Below are 19,168 nucleotides of genomic sequence, written 5' to 3' on the forward strand. Positions count from 1 at the left end.
GAATAATTATGTCGAAAATGGCCTGTTTTCTAGTAGTGACCCTTTAAAACTACCTTTGAATCCTGTATACATACAATCCTCCACCTTCACCTTTGAAATTGAACCTTATTATGTCAAGAATACTATGTGAAATCAGATTCCTTATGATTAGTGGAACATGCCTGACATTGTTTAACAAGAGAATTTACCATCATGTGTTCTAACTCTACAGGACCCTATACTAAATGTTTTGCACACATCATTGTCGGCCATAGCTATACCTCCATCAACCTGCTTGTAGTTAGTAAACCACTCCCTAAATGAACACATATGATAAAAGGCCCCCGAAGCTAGATTCCGCACATCAGAGTGATGCGCATGTTCATCAGTAATCAGGGCATAATCTTCTTCTAAATTAGTGTCTCCATCTACAATATCTATAGACTCAAAAATTTTCGATTGTCTTATCTTCTCGGGACATTCAGATTTCCAATGTCCCTTCTCCTTACAGTGCTTACAAATATCATTAAATTTAGGACCCCTAAAAGACGATTTCCTGGATTTTCTCCCCGAATTTCCTTGTCCAATACCTTCACTGACTGCTAATATGACATCCTGATCATCTTTAACTGTACCAAATGCCTTTTGACACAACTCTCTAGTATGAAAAGCATATCTAACCTCCTCTAAAGACAGTATCTCTTTACCAATAATACAAGAATGCACAAAATTCTCATATGACAATGGCAAAGACAATAATAGAATTAAGGTAACATCCTCATCCTCAACTCTAACATCAATTTTACGCAATTCTAACAAAATAGCATTCAATCGATCTCGGTGTTCTCTAAGGGATATACTTTCAAACATTCGCTGACCGACACTACTAGAAAATAGGCCATTTCCGATAGAAATATTCCGTCGGAAACACCCTGTTTTCCGTCGAAAATCGTGTTTCTGACAGAATTCCGTTAGAAAGGGGCGTTGTAACAGTGTTTGTAGGAAAATCGACCTTTTCCGACTGAATTTCCGTCGAAAACACTTTTCCAACGAATTTCATGCGAATAGACGTTGCTTCAATAACAACTTGTTGGTTAAAGACTTCGTCATGTACAGACTCTCCAACTTCAACTACACACCCGATGCAGTTTGCTCCTCCACGAACTTGGTGATAATATCGTCTGCTAGACACAGCATGATTGTCGAGCGCGCTTTCTCCTCCAAGACAACTATCTCAGCGGTATTCGAACCCGGTGACTTCTTCATCAATGGCGCCCATAACCCTTGTTGCCTCAACAGCGCCCGCATCTTGATCTACCACGGACTAAAACTATTCCTTCCATTAAATTTGTCGATTTTCACATCAAAGCAGCTATCTTTCTCACCAGAATTAAAACCCTAGGCTCTGAACCAAAGCTCTGATACCAATTTTTTTATGTAAGAAAGAATAAATATTTAATGTAAAATTAACAAAAAAATAGACACATATTTACATGGTTCACCAACAACGCGTTGGATAAGTCTACGAGCAGGAGAGAGTAATAGTTTTATTAATGCTTGGGGAAAAACAAATTCTGAATTGATTTAAGACTAATCACTTAAAATAGATTCTGAAGAGATTTGAGACGAATCACTGAAAACAAATTGATTGTCTCTCGGATTTGTAATGTTATCTCTCTCAAATTTTACAGATAAGAAATGCACAAACGACTATTAGATTTCTAAAAAATCACTCTATGACTCGATCACTATTATTATACATGGCTAAGAAATAACCTAGGGGTATTTATAATAACCCGTAAACTAAAAAGATAGACTTTATTTAAGGAAATAAAGTTCATGAACGAAATCTTAAAAATCAGCCAAAACTGCTGAGGCACGGATGTGGCTCCCTTGGGCACAAATGTCTTGGTCAAATGTCTGGTGAAGCACAGACGTGCCTTACCGAATACCTTTGAAGCCTCAATGAGGCACCGACGTGCTGTCTAGTCAATCTTCAATACTCCTTCGTCGAGGCACGTCCATGCCTCCCCAAGGCATGGATGTGTCTTCCCCCAATTCTTCATTCCTAGTTCACGACTCCTAGCTTAGCTCACGAGTCAAGGCTATAGATTCTAGGAATATTCCTTACAAACTTTTTATAACTTTTTCTTTAATAATTAGAGTTATTAATTGTTGAATTTGTGTGTTTTCAAACGTGATAAAAGAAGTGCGCCAACTAGATATAAAAAAATTTTAAAAATAAATAAATAAATAAATAAATGAAGAAAGTAAAATGAAAGGGATTGTTATTAAAAGGTATAAGCTTAAGAAACTCAATCAAGTTAGGATCAATCTCGAGTTTAAATTTTGCCAGACCACTTTTTTAATCACATTACCTAGACATCTTATACTCTTTTTGTCCAATAATATAGTGCTTATATATGTATATACTACCTCCGTCTTTTTTTAATTGACATATTTTAACTTTAGCACTATTCACACACTCCCTTTTGACCGTGTTTTGTGCTTTATACATAATGAAAAATATAATCATGTGCGATCTTGTTAGATTCGTCACGATAAATATTTTCAAAATATCAGTCTTTTATAATTTTTGCTTATCGGTGATTAAAGATATGAATGATAAAATTTTTATATTGGCAAACGTGACTAAAGAAACATGTCAACTAAAAAGAAATAGAGGAAGCATATATATGTCTTTGATGGTTAGACGCATTTTGAAGGTCAAAGCCGCATTTGTACTGTAAAAGACACATTTTGGAGAACATATATCCATGTGAGATATATGTAGTTAAAACTATTGGTTGTTAAAAACTTATCTTGAAGACCATGTAAATTATAATAAGCACGATATTATTAGAGGGAGAGTATATTCTTTTCTTCTTTAAGGAATCTTTTAAAGAATTCGTAAATCGAAGTGAAATGGGTGCAAGGTGCATAGTTAATTCAATACAAAGTAGAGTGATGAACCTTTTTTTTTTTTTTCATTTAAGTATCCAAATTATTATATTTTAAAAAAAAACTTCTTATATAATTGCAATATTTTAAAAGTTAAAATGATTGAAAATAACCGAATTAACAAGAGTGTATCCAACGGGGGTTCAAGGGGATCCGGAAATAAATAGGAATTATATAATTGCAATATTTTAAAAGTTAAAATGATTGAAAATAACCGAATTAACAGGAGCGTATCCAACGGGGGTTCAAAGGGATCCGGAAAAAAATAGGAATTATATATATATATAAAACAGATAAACTATATAAATAATATTTGAAACAAACATATACAATATTAGGCTTGTAGCTTAGTTGGATAGCTTAGAGTTGGTAGCAGGTCCCGAGTTCGAGTCACCAGGACATAATTTTTTTTAAAATTTTCTTTTTAATTTTCTCCTTTTTTCCACTATCTTTACACTCTATCTGTAACTTTCGTTCTCTTTCTTTTCTCAATTCTCAGACAAAACTAAAACCCTAACTTTCTTTTCTTTCTTTTCTCAATTCTTTGGTCGTCGCACCGACGACCCTGCTGGTTGCTGGACGACTAACGACCGATGACCTGCTGCGGTGCTGCCAGGTAACTTTCTCTCTCTCTCTTTTTTTTTTTTTTTTTCAATTTCTTAAATATTTTAATATGTTTTGTAATTTGTACTTGTATAAATTGTAGATTGTTAATATTTTTTTCTATTAAGTGTTAATCTATTTTTTTTCAATCTGTTTTTGAGTTTTTTGAGTTCTTCAACTTCTTAATTGTTAATATGTATGTTGAATGTTTTGTAACTTTTGTTGTATTGTTAACTGTTAACTGTTAAATGAATAAATGGGAAATAGATGTAGTATTGATTAGTTTTTTTTAATTATTGTAGAGTGTGTGACCATGAAAAGTTTGGACTCCAAACCTATTAGTGAAGACATAGAGGATGAAGAAGACATCGAGTCACCTAATGTCAATTTTGTAATTTTGTAATTTTATTGAAATTTGGACTTATTTTGTTGTGTACTTGTGTATTAGTATTTATTTTAACAATCTATTATATTTCATACTTGAATACCCGATTTATATCCGTGCATTCGGATATCGGATGTTTGATGAAGTTCCCCTACATACAATTCTTGGATCCGCCACTGCGAATCAATAATTCTATAATAATACTCCATAATAAATGTGCAAATGATTAACAAATGATAATACTAATCATCAAATGTAACGTTATGCACTGAAAAATAAACTTGAAAATAGAAGCAATAAATTAAAATGAAAGAAGCATTTCACTCATTAATATATATTGCTTATTTTTTATAATCCTATTTAAAATCTTTATATATTGCAATCGAAATAAAATACAATACTCTGTCTATATATACATATAAGGATAAATATAATTCTTTATTTTTTTTATTCGTCTAAATTTTTAATTTCTTGCTATATAAACTACTTTATATTAATATTTTATTATACCTATTTGAAAGATGTAATTGTGAGCTTTGTAAAATGTGAAACAAGACAATAAGTAAAATAAAAATAACCACTAAAAATGAAGCTAATCTTTAAAACATAACACTTGAATTTACCAAAAATCATAATATTCTAACAATTTTGTTTTATGTAGCTCTTAAAAAAGTTGTAATTGCCAACTTCACTTTTGCAAAAGGTTGTAGACTTGTAGGTGACAAATATTATAAGAGATATCATGTACAATATCTAACAACCGATTGGGTGCGTGTCACACTTAAAAAAGTATGCGGTCCATTAAAGAAATATGGAGTAATCTTTTGTTCATTTTATGTAGTTTACAAGCATACATAACGTGAAGTTCTGCACCACATAATACCAAAATAGCACCAACAAGACTTGGTTCACGTGGTAGGTCGTTTAAGGAAGGTGTCGGGTTCAAGTCTCATCATATGCAAAAACTCCTGTTAGAATATTCATCCATTATAAATTAGATGTGTAACCCAAATCAGATCCAAACGTAATTAAAGCTAAATTTCGATGAACCAAATAAGCATCCTAAAAAAAAAACACCAAAATAGCAATGTAATCACTAAAATGGCGTTTGGCTATTTTTTTGGACCAAATATCAACAAATTATAATATGTTGGACCAATTCCTTCACTAGGTTATTCTAGATGTTCTTTCTTTGATTGCGAAATAAGAACATTACAAGTACTCCACATAGTTTTAGAGCTTTTTTTTTTTTTTTTTTTTTTTTTAAAAAAAAAAAAAAATCTTATTGTAATATAAGTAATTTTTTAAGTGTGCCAAAATGGTTAAGATGAAAAAACAAAAAGGTTAATCAATTTGCATTTTACAATATACAGTATTTCTATTACCAAGCAAAGCTTGGTGTAATTGTGTGAAATTCACCTTGTAATTTTAAAATTACAATGCCAAATCCATCTAGATGCAGTACTTGAGGGTGAGAAACTCTTACTCTTCTCCTTCCCTGTCACATACAAGGTTCTAGCCTACAAACATGACCAAGGTCCTTATTAAATATTCTCTCTGTTTCTTTTAATGATAGTCTCATTTTAACTCTGTACAGTCTTTAAGATGATTCTTTGACCATTACTATTTTTTAATATATATTATCAAAAATTATAAAGGCTTTATGTTATCAAACTAGAGACGAATCTAACAATATATCACATGACTATATTTTTTATAAATTAATGTGAAACTTTGGTTAAATTTTAAAAAGTTTGACTATAAGAAGTCAAAATGGGACTACCAAAAAGAAACGGAGACATGCAATCCTGCCCTAATCTTGCCATTACTTCTACTTGGCATTGATGTTTGGTCCAATGACCATATGTTCAATATGATTCTACTTTTACCATCACTCTAAGGGCATGTTCAGTTCAGCTTAATTTTAGTTCAATTTAATTCAGTTCTAATCAGTTCAGTTCAGTTCAGCTCCTAAAGTCCTTCTCTCATAAAATATTCATTTCAGCTCTATTTAGTTTAGTTCAGTTCAGTTCAGCTTCAATCAGTTAAGTTCAGCTTCAATCAGTTCAGTTTAGTTCATTAAATGTGAACACGCCTTAAATCTCTAATGAGTAATGACACATTTCATAATAACATTGTTATATTAAAAGAGTTAATTATGTTCATAAATTTCAAAATGTAATAATATATATAATTTATTTTTCATATATTACAAAGGAGAAATTGTCAAAAATAATAAAAACTTTGAGCAATCCGTCAAAAACAAGTCAAACTTTTAATTATTTTTGAATAATACAAACTTTGAGGATTATCCGCTTTAAACAAGTTAAAACCGATTAGTTACCTCATGAATAGGTTATATAGAACACGTGATATTGTATTATTTTTTAAAACTATTAAACAACTTTATAAGATAAATAAAAAAAATTATCCGGCTAAATAAGTTGTAGGTAAAATAACTTGTTTAAATCGGATATCCCTCAAAGTTTGTATTATTTAGAAATAATTAAAAATTTGACTTTTTTTAGCGGACCGCTCAAAGTTTGTATTATTTTTGACAATTTCTCCTATTACAAATAATCTATAATAACATAATTGATCTCTAACTCTTTCGCTTGCTCATACATAAAACCCTATAACTATATGACATATGTAACCCAAAAATTTATTGCGGTTCTTATGCTATTTTTTCAACAAATATGCTAATTTCAAGGTATTTCTTATAACAGTTGAAGGACAAAATAAACTTATAATATTTAGGATACTCATATTTGATAATGAATTTTTAAATTTTCATCATACATACAGGTTTACCATGAGCATGGTACACTCGGTCAAACTAAAAAGATTACTAAAAAAATGTGAAAAGAACATTGTATAAAAAAAATTCAAAACAATTTGCTCCTTAATTTAAGGGATAGATACATTATTTATACTCCTTTATTTATGAAATTGATTTATTATATGTATATTTCATATTAATAGAATATTTTCAGCTAATATATATAATTCCATTTTTTTTATTAAGAGAGAGAATGATATTGAATTTATATAGATAGAGAAACCGTGGAAATTTTTGAATTTCGAAGTGATTCATTGTTATTATGGAGTTGATTTTAAATAGTATCTTAATGATTTATATAGATAGAGAAACCATGGTAATTTTTGAATTTCAAAGTGATTCATTGTTATTATGGAGTTGATTTTATCGTTACAAATAATATCTTAATGATGTAATTGTTTAATTCTTTGTTGAGAGAAAAGATATTATTTAATATTGTATATTATTTTTCCTATTTTTGTAGTATTTTCTGATGTTGAAGATGATATTTTTCGTATGATAATAAATATTCTTTTATCATTTCTTGGATCCATATTTTTTTTTTCTTATTGGAATGGAATATGTTCTTTGAGTGTAATCAATATTGTAGACACCTAAAAATGTCTCCCCAAAACCAAACCCGATGATGAACAACCTTTCACCGCCATTATTGGTCGGGTTGAATATTTAATATTTGGGGTGCATAAATCCATATTCAATCCCAATACATTTCATAAACCAACCCAATTCCTAGCACATTGTGCTAAACTATAACTTACTTTCCACTTTTCGTGTTAACATCACAAAACCGAGAAACTGACTTTGTGGCCCAATAATTTTGTTCCAATTATTATTTGGTTCCAATTCCAATTCAAAACGGAAAAGATATGAGCAAAACACTAAACTCGGCCCAAAGACGACACCCTTTCACTAAAACGGTCATATCTTAAAATCTACAAATGATTTTTACCTGATTCTAATTGGGTTAGAAAGTATACTTGATATGCTTTCCAACGAGATATTATATGCCTTATTCCAAGTTATGAATCAAAAGTTATCATAGTTTAAAAATGGGTAATAATTGGATTTAACGCGTCACGGCATTAATGCCGCACCACGGTGTTTTGTGACGTTATCACGGTACTTTGTACCATTTCACGGTATTTTTCACCATGATACGATATTTTTCTAGGGTTTTTTCTTCACGGTGCTCCACTTCTAGGGTTCCGTGCTTCACCCTACGTATTTTCTCTATAAATACGAACCAGATTTCTTTAGTTTCGGGGACCAAAAAATCATTCTCTCTTCCTCTCTTATACATCAAATCATTCTCTTTTTTCTCTTCTATGCTCTAGCCTAAATACTAGCCTCCCTATTCTTACATCATACATCCCTTACGCACTCCAAGGAGTCCATACAATACCCGAAGTTCTGTACTTATTAAACAAAGGCGTGAAAGGTAGAATTTACTGAGTGAGGGTTTGGACCAAATCAACTTTAATTTTTATTTAATTTAATAGTTTTAATTTGATTTATTATTTATTGCAGTTACTAACAATTTATTCATGATGTAGCAATTCAAGGAAATGCGAAAAAGTGAGTAATTAATCACTTCATTACTCTTATTTTTTTTTATATTGCTAGTATCATGATTAGGGTTATTATTATAATTTGATTTGACTAACGATATTATTGTTGAATTGCTTCCAATATTAATGTTGATCGTTGATTTTATTATGTTTTTTATCATCACCATATTGCATGTTTAAAGGGAATATGTAATTGAATATGACGCCTAATAGGATAATTTGGACAACCGGTTTAGGATCCTTTTTAATCTTGTTATTTAATCGAACTGAAAACAATATTTTAGGATTATGTATTGCATTAATATTCAACCAATTTAGCCTAATATTAGTTTGGAGCAAATTGAATCTTTGTTTGTATGCCTTTGAGATCGCTGGGAATACTTTTCATAATAAGAATCGAATAGAGGCCAATACGGGAGAATGTGACTCCATGGCTCACTTTGTACCATCATCCCCGATCCTCCTTTCGTGGTTATGAACCATATAGAATTAGTAATCTCATGGATTATGAATGGGGTGTAATCTTCACGGGTCAATCATTGTTGCCTATCGGTGTCCCTTATCGTGGTTGCCTTAAGTGATCCGTGAACGGTTTACATGTTCCTTAAAAAATTATTGGCGACTCTCTACTTTCCTTGTCCCTAATCGTATAAGGTCCATTCCCACTTCCTATGAGGGCCAAGCATATTCACACATTCTTAACGTAGGTGCACTTCGTATGACGCCTACAAATATGTTCTTTGTATACGAATTATATGTTCTTTACATTACAAAAAAATGTACTTTAATGTATGTAGATTATAAATATTCTTTGGGTTTCAATAATACAAATCATGTTCTTTAAACTTAGATAATATGTTTTTTATTTAAATATTCATTTTCTTTATCATTGTGTACTTTTAGTTTATCCCTTATGTTTTTAATAACGGTCTGATTAATTAAAAATTGAAATATAGTATTTTGAAAACTAAAATTTTAAATTTTGAAGGATTTTTTGTCAGAAACTACCTAATACAACCTAAAATTTGTGAGAAACTACCTAATAAAAAAAATGTTGTAAGAAACTACCTTATAAAAGGTAAAATATTGTAAGGTACTACCTTTGGCCGAATTTTCACCGTTAATCTAGTTTTAACGCGTTAACCTACCTCAAAACACCCCTGAACCACCACAGAGGTTGCTTTTCAAGGTGGTAAGGTTATTTTTGGGTGGTTAGAAGATATTCTGAGTTGGTGAGGGTGGTTTAATATCGTGATTCGGGATGTTGATTTTTGGGGTTAGAGGTGGTGGTTTTGGGATTGGAGGGTGGTTTCGGCTTGGTGAAGGCAATTTCAAGTAGATAGTGTTGGTTTTAGGGGTGTTTTGAGGTGGGTCAATGGTGGATTTCCGGCGAAGGTAGTATTTTATAACAATTAACATTTTGTTATACAACATTTTACCTTTTATTAGGTAGTTTTTTACAGCATTTTTTTTATTAGGTAGTTTCTCACAAAATCTGGGCTTTATTTAGTAGTTTTAATTTTGACAAAAAGTCCAATTTGAATTTTTAAATTTGAAAAGTAAACCTTGAATTATTTTTTGTAGAAAATAATCTTAGATAGGGGATTTTTGAAAAGCCAAATATTTTGAAATGATTTAACATTAATGTATGATATAAATTAATTAACAATTATCTATTACCTTTTTTTTAAAATCAGTTTCTCAGAAGTTACTTGGAATGTCAGTGGGGCGGGTCTCCGCTGGTCAAGTAGGAGACCCGCCCCATCTCTATCCCGGTGGATAGGGGGAATGCGGTTGGGTTTGGCGAGTGGTAGGGCCGGGATGGGGATAAAAACAATACATACCATGGGTGTGGGACGTGGGTGGATTTTAGATTATTCACGACCTATCTACACCTGCCCCACTTCGTACCCGCCCCATCACCACATCTACATATTTAAAATATAAACCTGTATACTTTAATACTATTTTATATTAAAAAACAATTACTTAAAATAAAGTACGTAGTAAATATAATACATTGTTTTATACTAATATTTTAAAAAATAAAATAAAAATAAAAAAAGTGCAACATTAACAGTGAATTTTTTTATTTTATTATTATTTTTTTCATATATGGGTTAATATAGGAATTGAAGTGGTAAGGGAGGAACAACTTAGCCGGGTCATGGCACAAGAGAACGGAAATGCATGCTTAGGGTGGGCTTATTTCGTGGATGATTTAAAGTACCTGGATGGTGGAGGACATTATTGTAAGGCAACTTCAGCCTTACAAGCGGAAGGCTTAGCTTGCTTAAAAGTAGGGGTGAAAGTTTAGTTTTTAGTTTGATTATTGCCTAAATCGAAACCGAACCATAATATTTCAGTTTTTGGATTTTGCAAACCACATTGCACCACTTTAGCTTTGAAACCGAACCAAACCAAACAACCTAAATTTCGGTTTTCTTAAAAAAAAACAAACCGCATCGAATTTTACTTGGTCAGTCTCGTGTTCGATTTGAGGCTCGTAGGAACACCTCCTACATTGGTTGATATTGGTCTAGGACATATAAAAAAAAAATACAAATCAATACAGCAACTCAGCAAAGAAGACAAAGCAATAACATATAGCAAAGGAGTAGTAGCAACAGTGTGCAACACAATATCATAATCGCAAATTCGCAAGAAAACATTCATGCAATTGATGGACAATTAAGCTTAGCAAATAGACAAAATTGCAATTGAATCGCAATTAAAAAGATTAATAGCATACCTTTGGACGGTGGAAGGTGGTCGGTCACCAGTGGAGTGAGGAACTGAGTGGAGCATGAGAGATTGAGAGTCAAAGAGTGAGAGGCTAAGAGGAGGAACTTAGATTAGTTTTTTTTTTTTTTTTTTTTTTTTTTTTTTTTTTTTTTTTTGCTTTATATACTTTGGCTAAAACTAGAGTTGGGCTAGGGTTTATTTTGGGTTTGGGCCGAAAATTGGTTCGGTTTCAGTTTTTCAATTCCTCAAACCGAAAGCGAACCATAATATTTCGGTTTCTGGATTTTGCAAATCGCACCGAACCACTTAAGGAAAAAAATCGAACCATATTTCTAATTCGGTTCGATTTTCAGTTTGATTTGGTTTTAAACAGAATTAGTTTCACCCTACTTAAAAGCAATGCAATGGGCAAAGGGGAGGAATTATCAGAAAATAAAAATCTATACAGACTCGAAGGCCTTAGTTTTATTGCTCCAAACACCGGTTAGAGGATACATCACTCTGCATTGTACGGTGTGGGAAATCTTGAAGATGTTTGAAGGAATGCACCATATGGAATGTGGGGAGAGAGCAAATTTCTAGGGCACACGAGCTAGCTAATAGTTGTACAATTAATTTTACTTGCTTAAATAGTTGATTTAGTTGAGTTTGCTATTGTATTTTTAGTTGTAATCTATGTTATGTAAGGAGGCGGAAATTGGGTGGGGGTTAGGTGGGGATAGATATTTAAGTGGGGGGTGGGGTGGAGATGAGTTGGAATTGTACCCGTCGGAGCGGGGACAAGAATGAATCTTGAAACCGCTGTGGGATGGGGATGAAAATTTTAGGTGAGGATGAGAAAGCCAACATATGTCCCGTCTTGCCCCATTGACATCCGTAGAAGTTACCATATTCTTTATATTTCAATGGTTTTTAATTTTATTTTTATTTTTTATTTTTATTATTATTTTTTTATTAAATGAGTGATGTTCTTTAAATTATAACCTATGTTCTTTCCGCTTTAGTTGGGTGTATTATGGGCATGGTACACTCGAGAATACGAATCGGTAATTAATGAATTTTGATGTTCAATTATGTTTGGAAAAAAAGTACAAGTACTTTTCTAATAAAAAAATTAATTTTAAAAATAAAAGTGTAAGTAATATATATATATATATATATATATATATATATATATATATATATATATATATATATATATAATATGATTCGGGGTATCGTTGGAGTTAAAAACTAGTTACCATTTCAAATTTTGAAATACTCCGTGTTACTTCTTCTTTTATAATTATATACAATTGGCATATCTACATCATAAAGAAAAGAACAACCTAAAGATATTTGAAGTATATTTAAGAGTAAATTTAATATTCCATGATTTGCAAGTTGTAATAATGGGGCAAAAAGTGTATAATGCCCTCCAAAATTTGGAACAACAGCAGTATTTTTGAGCAGGTGGGCCAATGGGAATAATGCATCTTCTTCTCACCACCCCCCTCGTCCTCCATCTTCCAATCCCGTACAGTCGCCCCACGTGAAATCCCTAACACCTTTTCTGCTTAGCTCAATTTGTAGGTTTTTTTTTTTTTCATTAAAGAAAGATTCACAAAAAGTCAAGCTATTCTTACTTAAATAATAAGTATATTTTCAGATAACAAGTACAGGAAAATTTACACTATATATAAATAAATTTGTTTTGGTATAGTAAGTAGAGAGACTTTACACAATTGAAAGTTATTATAAGTCAATCAAAATGCGGCATACATTAGCAAGTTAGGGCCTTAGGGAGTCCGAGAAAAGGATAAAGGAATTTCCCACACTAAAGTGTGTTAAGAAACATTTGATCCCACAAGATCATAATTGTGAGATGCAAATTGTTCCGCTAGATCAAGCCTTACTTCGTCTTTAAGAAAATTTCTATGAAGAGGTCTCTAAACTTGTTAACCTATTGTTGGAGCATAATACGGAGTATGGAACATGATTATTTTCCTATTTCACAGGGTGAGACGCAAAATTTGAAAGGGGGCTAAAAATTACTCGTCTTCATCCATTATTAACTAACATCTTGGACATTGATGTTAACATTAGTTTTGGTTTAAATCAACTTATGTATTTGGGAAATGCTATATTAAACTTGGCTTAAAATCAAATTAAGGTATATTATCTTAATTTATTTTATATAGTTCATATAATTTGTGACAAACGACCTTTTAATCACTTTTAGAGATTTAAATTTTTTTTTTTTTTGACAAGACGAACTAAAAAACAAAAAAACAAACAACAAACAACTAGAAAAAAATCAAAAGGACCAAAACAAAATTCGTCGCTGACGAGCCTGAGTTGCCAACCAATGTGCCGGTTTAATCCGCTGTCGAGGAACGTTCTGGATAGCACAGGAAGAAAACCAAGAAAGTTGGTCCTTGATGTCCTGAAGCAACCAAAAGCCAGAAATATCCCGATATCCTTTACCATGAAGAAGCAAGGCTAAGGTTGAGCAGTCCGTATAAATAATCAGATTCCTGTACTCACGACGTCTAGCCATTCTGAGAGCGAAAAGACAAGTTTGTAACTCTGACTGAAGAGCCGAGGAAGCCAAAAAAGCTCTAGATCCACCTCCTAAAACCCTGTCTGAACTGGAGGATCTGAAAATCCATCCTGCACCTGCAGCATAGTCATGAGAGTCAAAAGCTCCATCAAAAACCAAACAAATATCAGTCGACGTCCGAGAACTTCCTCGAAGGAAATGAAGCGCCGAAGCAGGAGATGAGACAAATCTAGATCTAGACCCAGATCTAGAAGAGTGGACCGAATCTTTATAAGAACATGCCTCAGAATGACGCGAAATCCAACCCTGCATGAGATGCAGAACAAAGGCTGGAGAGATGACAGCTTGGCGAAACATCCTGTGATTGCGAGCTAGCCAGATAGACCAAAGAAAGGAGAATAAAGTAACCAAAGTCTCCCACGACTTCGAATGACGTAAATCTGTCACTAGACCAGTAAACCAAGATGTAAATGAGATATCCATGTTGATTGCTAGGGAGGAAATATTAGGAGCCGACAACCAGAGATTATAAACAAAGGGACAATCACTACAAGAAAAAGGTGAATTAACAACTGATTTTTGCAACTACCATAATAATTAGTTGCAAAAATAATTTTAGCGACTAAATAAGATGAGTAGTCGCAAATTTTGCAACCGAATTTGCAGTAGTTGCTATGCGGTCGTTAATTAGCAACTGATTTTTGCAACTACAATAATAATCAGTTGCAAAAAATATTTTTGCGACAGAAAAAAAACGAGTAGTCGCAAAATTTGCAACCGAATTTATAATAGTTGCTATGCGGTTGCTAATCTGCGACGCTGTTATAATAATTTGCAACTAACACGGTAGTCGCTACTATTATTTTTAATATTTATTAAAAAGAAATAATAAAAAACCCTTAGTATTATAAAAAAAACCCTTAGTATAATTAAAAAACCCTTATTCCTCCAAAAAAAAAATAAAAAAACAAGTTATTGCCGCCAAAAAAACCAGAATTATCATAGTATTCACCGTCAAAACAAGAGTATCATACTCTTCCTCAAAAAAAGAAAAAAGAAAAAAAATCAGAACCTCAAAGCAAGCCAGCCATCCCCGTCGTCTTCCTCTGCTGCCGTTGCGCCATCACCACTTTACCCAGGTTAGTACACGTTCTTCTTCTTCCTACCTTCCATTCAATCTTTCTCTTACTGTATTATGTCAATTGCGAATTTTCGGTTTATCTTTGAGTTTTTTGTCCAATTTTTGATTTTATTTTTTTTTCTATTGCGAATTGATATTAATCTGATTATTGATTGAATTGCAAATTGGTTTTAATATGGTAATTTCACAGTTTCGAGAATAATTCTTGAAAGTTTGGTCGAATTAAGTAACTAGAATTAGGAATTAGTATTTCTCAATTATGTCTATGGGTTATTAGGTGTTATTCTTGATAATTATACAAAATAAGTTAGTAGAATTAGGAATTGCGAATTTTAGGGTTTATTGAGTTTTTTTGTTCAATTTTTTATTTTAATTTGGTTTCTATTGCAAATTGTGAATCCAGAAATATTGTTTTTTTTTTTTTTTTCGTACATACTGTCTTCACATTAGATTTACAATTAAGCTTAGAGATTCATCAGTGTTCTCACCTCTTTCTCAAAACTTCAAGGAAAACAACCCTTACTACTTTACTAGCATACTGTCTTTTTCTATGGGGTCATGAATCAAAATCTGTCACATTGTTATCAGCATTCCTAGTTGTTATCTTCCATACTTTAGTGGCTGGTATTGGTTGAAGCTTTACTGAAATGGAAGGAATGGGCATTTGGGAATCAATTTATTGCTCGGTCTTAGCATTTTTGCCGTTGCAGTCTTTGTATTTGTCTGTTCTTCAGTAGCTTCAGTGGTCTAATTCAGTTCAGCTCTCCTCCTCTCAATGGCTTGTGTACATTAGGAACAATGAAGATATTGGTTCACAGATGTAGCAGTTAGATACTATAGATAACATAGCACCTGCTACTTCAAATAAAAATCCAAATGTCTGCATAAATTAGTTTTAATACATATAATAACTTATGTTTCAGAATTTAGGCCTTTAAATAGGCTACAATTGGTTTTAGTATTGGTAAAGATTTAGGAGCTGGAACCTTGTACTTTTTCTGGAGTGTTCCTCTTGCCTCTTTTAAAGAGAATGCTTTCATGCCTTTTAATCTTACAATAGCATGGATGAGCCCTTTCCTTCACAGTCTCACCTCCATAATTTTCACTCTCTTAAGTTTCTGCGTGTCTTTTATCTACTAGATATTTTTAGATTATTTTTCTTATATTTTTCCTTAACACTAGATATCCTATTCTCATATATATGATGCTTCATATTTTGATGTATGTAGTTTCCGCTGTTCTGAAATTTTGTTCCCTGATTTGGTAAAATAAATTGATTTGTACCTATCATTGTTTTGTTCTGCTTGTTTCACTATAAGCATATGCGAATCGTGGATACATACACTGATGCATTAAGTTTCTTTTTTTTTTTGTTCCTATTAAGTTTCTTTTTTTGGTTTCTCTATTTTTTGGTTTCTCTATATTTATGTTTTCCCATCAAAGGAATATTGAGCACTTCTTTTTACATTGATTCAAAAATAAAGAAAAAGGATTGTGTATACACTTTATGACTTACCTGCTGCACCTTTTCTTGCTTATCTTTCTCTTGTTTTCTAAGTAATTGCCTAAATAACTAAGTAACGTATATAATAAGAATAAATTACATATATAAGAAGACTATATTACATATATGTGTATGATTAACAATGTCGTTTAGCAGTTAGGATCATGGAGAAATTGAATCGAAAATGGATGTATGAGAGATTAGAAGGTCGGCTACTAAAAAAAGAGTTCACAATTGGCGTGCGAGAGTTTATTGAGTTTGCTAAACAACACCGTGATTTTCAAGAATCTTCAAAGATCAGATGCCCTTGTTCAAAGTGTAAAAATGTTCCTTTTTTAGATGTTGAAAGTGTAAGAGAGCATTTGTATAAAAAAGGATTTCTTAATGACTACTATGAATGGGTTTGTCATGGAGAGGATTTTGATTCTTTAAAAGCATCAGATGAGTCGTCGGATCCGTATGTTGACATGATTATTGATGCATTTGGTCAAGTTGATGGTGATCCAATGCATGAAGATATTCAGAATGTTGAAGAAGAACCTAATCCTCAAGTTAAGAAGTTTTTTGAGATGTTAGCGGCCGCACAAAAACCATTGTATGAAGGAAGTCGATTATCTGTTTTAGAGATGGCTTCAAGGATTACGAGCTTGAAGTGTGAATACAACTTGCCCCATAGATGTGTTGATAGTATTTCATCGCTCATTAGTGACGTAATTCCTGATGAGAATTCAATGTCCAAGACGTACTATGACACTAAAAAGGTGGTAAAGGGCCTTGAACTTCCTCATGAGAAGATACATGCATGCCCTAAAGGATGCATGTTATTTTGGAAGGATAAAGCTCACCTTGAAAAGTGTTCGAAATGCGGGGGGGCGGGGGGGGGGGGGGAGCGTTATAAGAAGACTTCTCGTGGAAAATGTGTGCCGGCCAAAGTGTTATTCTACTTCCCGATCGCGCCAAGGTTGCAAAGGCTCTATGCGACTAAAGACCTTGCACATGAAATGCAGTGGCATTCACAAAATCCTAGGGTAAGTGGAACACTCGCCCATCCAAGTGATAGTGAAGCATGGAAACATCTTGATAACACATACAAGGATTTTGCAAGTGAGCCCCGTAATGTTAGATTGGGTCTATGCACAGATGGTTTCTCAGCACATGGAAAATTTGGAAGGCAATATTCTTGTTGGCCAGTAATTGTTACCCCATATAACTTGCCTCCATGGTTATGTATGAAGAAGTCGTTTATGTTTTTATCCTTGCTCATTCCGGGTCCTAAAAACCCAAAAGGGAACTTGGATGTGTACATGCAACCCTTGATTGACGAACTGATATCTTTATGGGAAGTAGGTACAATGACATATGATGTATCCACAAAGCAAAATTTCAAGTTACGAGCTGCCCTTTTATGGACGGTTAGTGACTTTCCTGCGTTTGGGATGTTATCTGGTTGGACTACATCGGGAAAGATGGCTTGTCCATACTGCATGGACAAGCATAGATCTTTTTGGCTAGACAACGGCTCTAAAGTATCATGGTTTGATAGTCACCGTCAATTTCTCCCACCTACACATCCTTATAGAAAAAACCGCACTGCTTTTTTCAAAAAAAGAGCAGAAACTCGATTGCCTCCTCCAATATTGAAGGGCCATCAACTATGGGAGCAGGTTAAGGAGATTCCAAAGTCCATTGATCCAAAATCCGTTCGACAAAATCAAAAAAGGTTAAGACAGGGTGGCATAAGCAAAGCATCTTTTGGGAGCTTCCTTATTGGAAAGATTTGTTGATTCGACATAATTTAGATGTTATGCACATTGAAAAGAATTTTTTTGATCAACTCATCCACACAATAATGAATGTGAAAGATACCGCAGTTGATACAGATAAGGCTCGCCTAGATGTTCAGCGATATTGTAAGCGGAGTAGCTTAGAGCCTATTGAATCTGATGATGGGAGCTTGATCTTCCCAAAAGCACCATACACTCTTGATAAAGCACAACGTAGAGTGTTGTGTGAATGGATAAAAGATCTTAAGTTTCCAGATGGATATGCTTCTGATTTTGGTAGATGTGTGGATTTGCAAGCCTGTAAGATACATGGAATGAAAAGCCATGATTGTCATGTGTTCATGGAAAGGTTGTTGCCCGTTGCAATGAGAGAACTTCTTCCTGATAATGTTTGGAAAGCAGTCACTGAAATCAGCCAATTTTTTCGCGATCTATGCTCTTACACTATTAAAGTTGATGATGTGACTCGTTTAGAAAAAAACATTCCAGAAATCTTATGCAAGTTGGAGAAAATATTCCCGCCTGCATTTTTCAATTCAATGGAGCATTTACCCGTTCATTTGCCACATGAAGTAAAAGTGGGTGGTCCTGTGCAATACAGATGGATGTATCCATTTGAGAGGTAATATACATTTTCCTAATCCACTCCATTGTTTTCAAGTTTCTGCTATATGATTTATAATTTTACATGTGAATGAGTCAATTTAACTTATTTTGTAGATTTCTTAATCATCTGAAGAAGAAAATTGGTAATAAGGCACGAGTGGAAGGCTCGATTTGCAAGGCTTATCTTGCAGAAGAGATTTCTAACTTTTGTTCTTATTACTTTCAACCTCATGTTGATACGAAATCTAGAGATCTAGGACGCAATGTTGTTGATGATGATGATTTAGATTCAACTATACCAGAATTATTCCAATTTAGCAAAGGTCGTGGCAAAGGTGTCCAAACAAGGTTTTTAGATTCGAAAGAAGTCAAGCATGCACACCACTATGTTCTTTCCAATTGTGGGGTGTTAGGAGGATATGAAAGGTACAAATTTCTATAATTGGTAGTTATTTTATGCAATTTGCTAGATAATTAACGTTTTAAGGTTTATAGGAAGTTTGAAGAG

At 33.0% G+C, this 19,168-nt stretch overlaps 2 protein-coding genes across 2 annotated transcripts; one reads left to right on the forward strand and one right to left on the reverse strand.

The window, feature by feature from the left end:
• Window positions 1-13,379: 13,379 nt before the first annotated feature.
• On the reverse strand, window positions 13,380-14,108 carry LOC145565321 (uncharacterized). The gene has a single exon (XM_081625364.1). The coding sequence runs from the start codon at window positions 14,106-14,108 to the stop codon at window positions 13,380-13,382; it is 729 nt and encodes a 242-aa protein (XP_081481490.1).
• A 2,326-nt stretch (window positions 14,109-16,434) lies between these two features.
• On the forward strand, window positions 16,435-18,054 carry LOC145565322 (uncharacterized). The gene has a single exon (XM_081625365.1). The coding sequence runs from the start codon at window positions 16,435-16,437 to the stop codon at window positions 18,052-18,054; it is 1,620 nt and encodes a 539-aa protein (XP_081481491.1).
• Window positions 18,055-19,168: the final 1,114 nt, after the last annotated feature.

The sequence above is a fragment of the Chenopodium album genome, chromosome 10 (genome assembly GCF_948465745.1).
Source record: "Chenopodium album chromosome 10, dcCheAlbu1.1, whole genome shotgun sequence".
NCBI classification, from domain to species: Eukaryota; Viridiplantae; Streptophyta; class Magnoliopsida; order Caryophyllales; family Amaranthaceae; genus Chenopodium; species Chenopodium album.

Bases quoted from the DNA above. Each gene is read 5' to 3' on its own strand.
- LOC145565321 (XM_081625364.1), bottom strand. From the start codon at position 14,108: ATGGATATCTCATTTACATCTTGGTTTACTGGTCTAGTGACAGATTTA.
- LOC145565322 (XM_081625365.1), top strand. From the start codon at position 16,435: ATGGAGAAATTGAATCGAAAATGGATGTATGAGAGATTAGAAGGTCGG.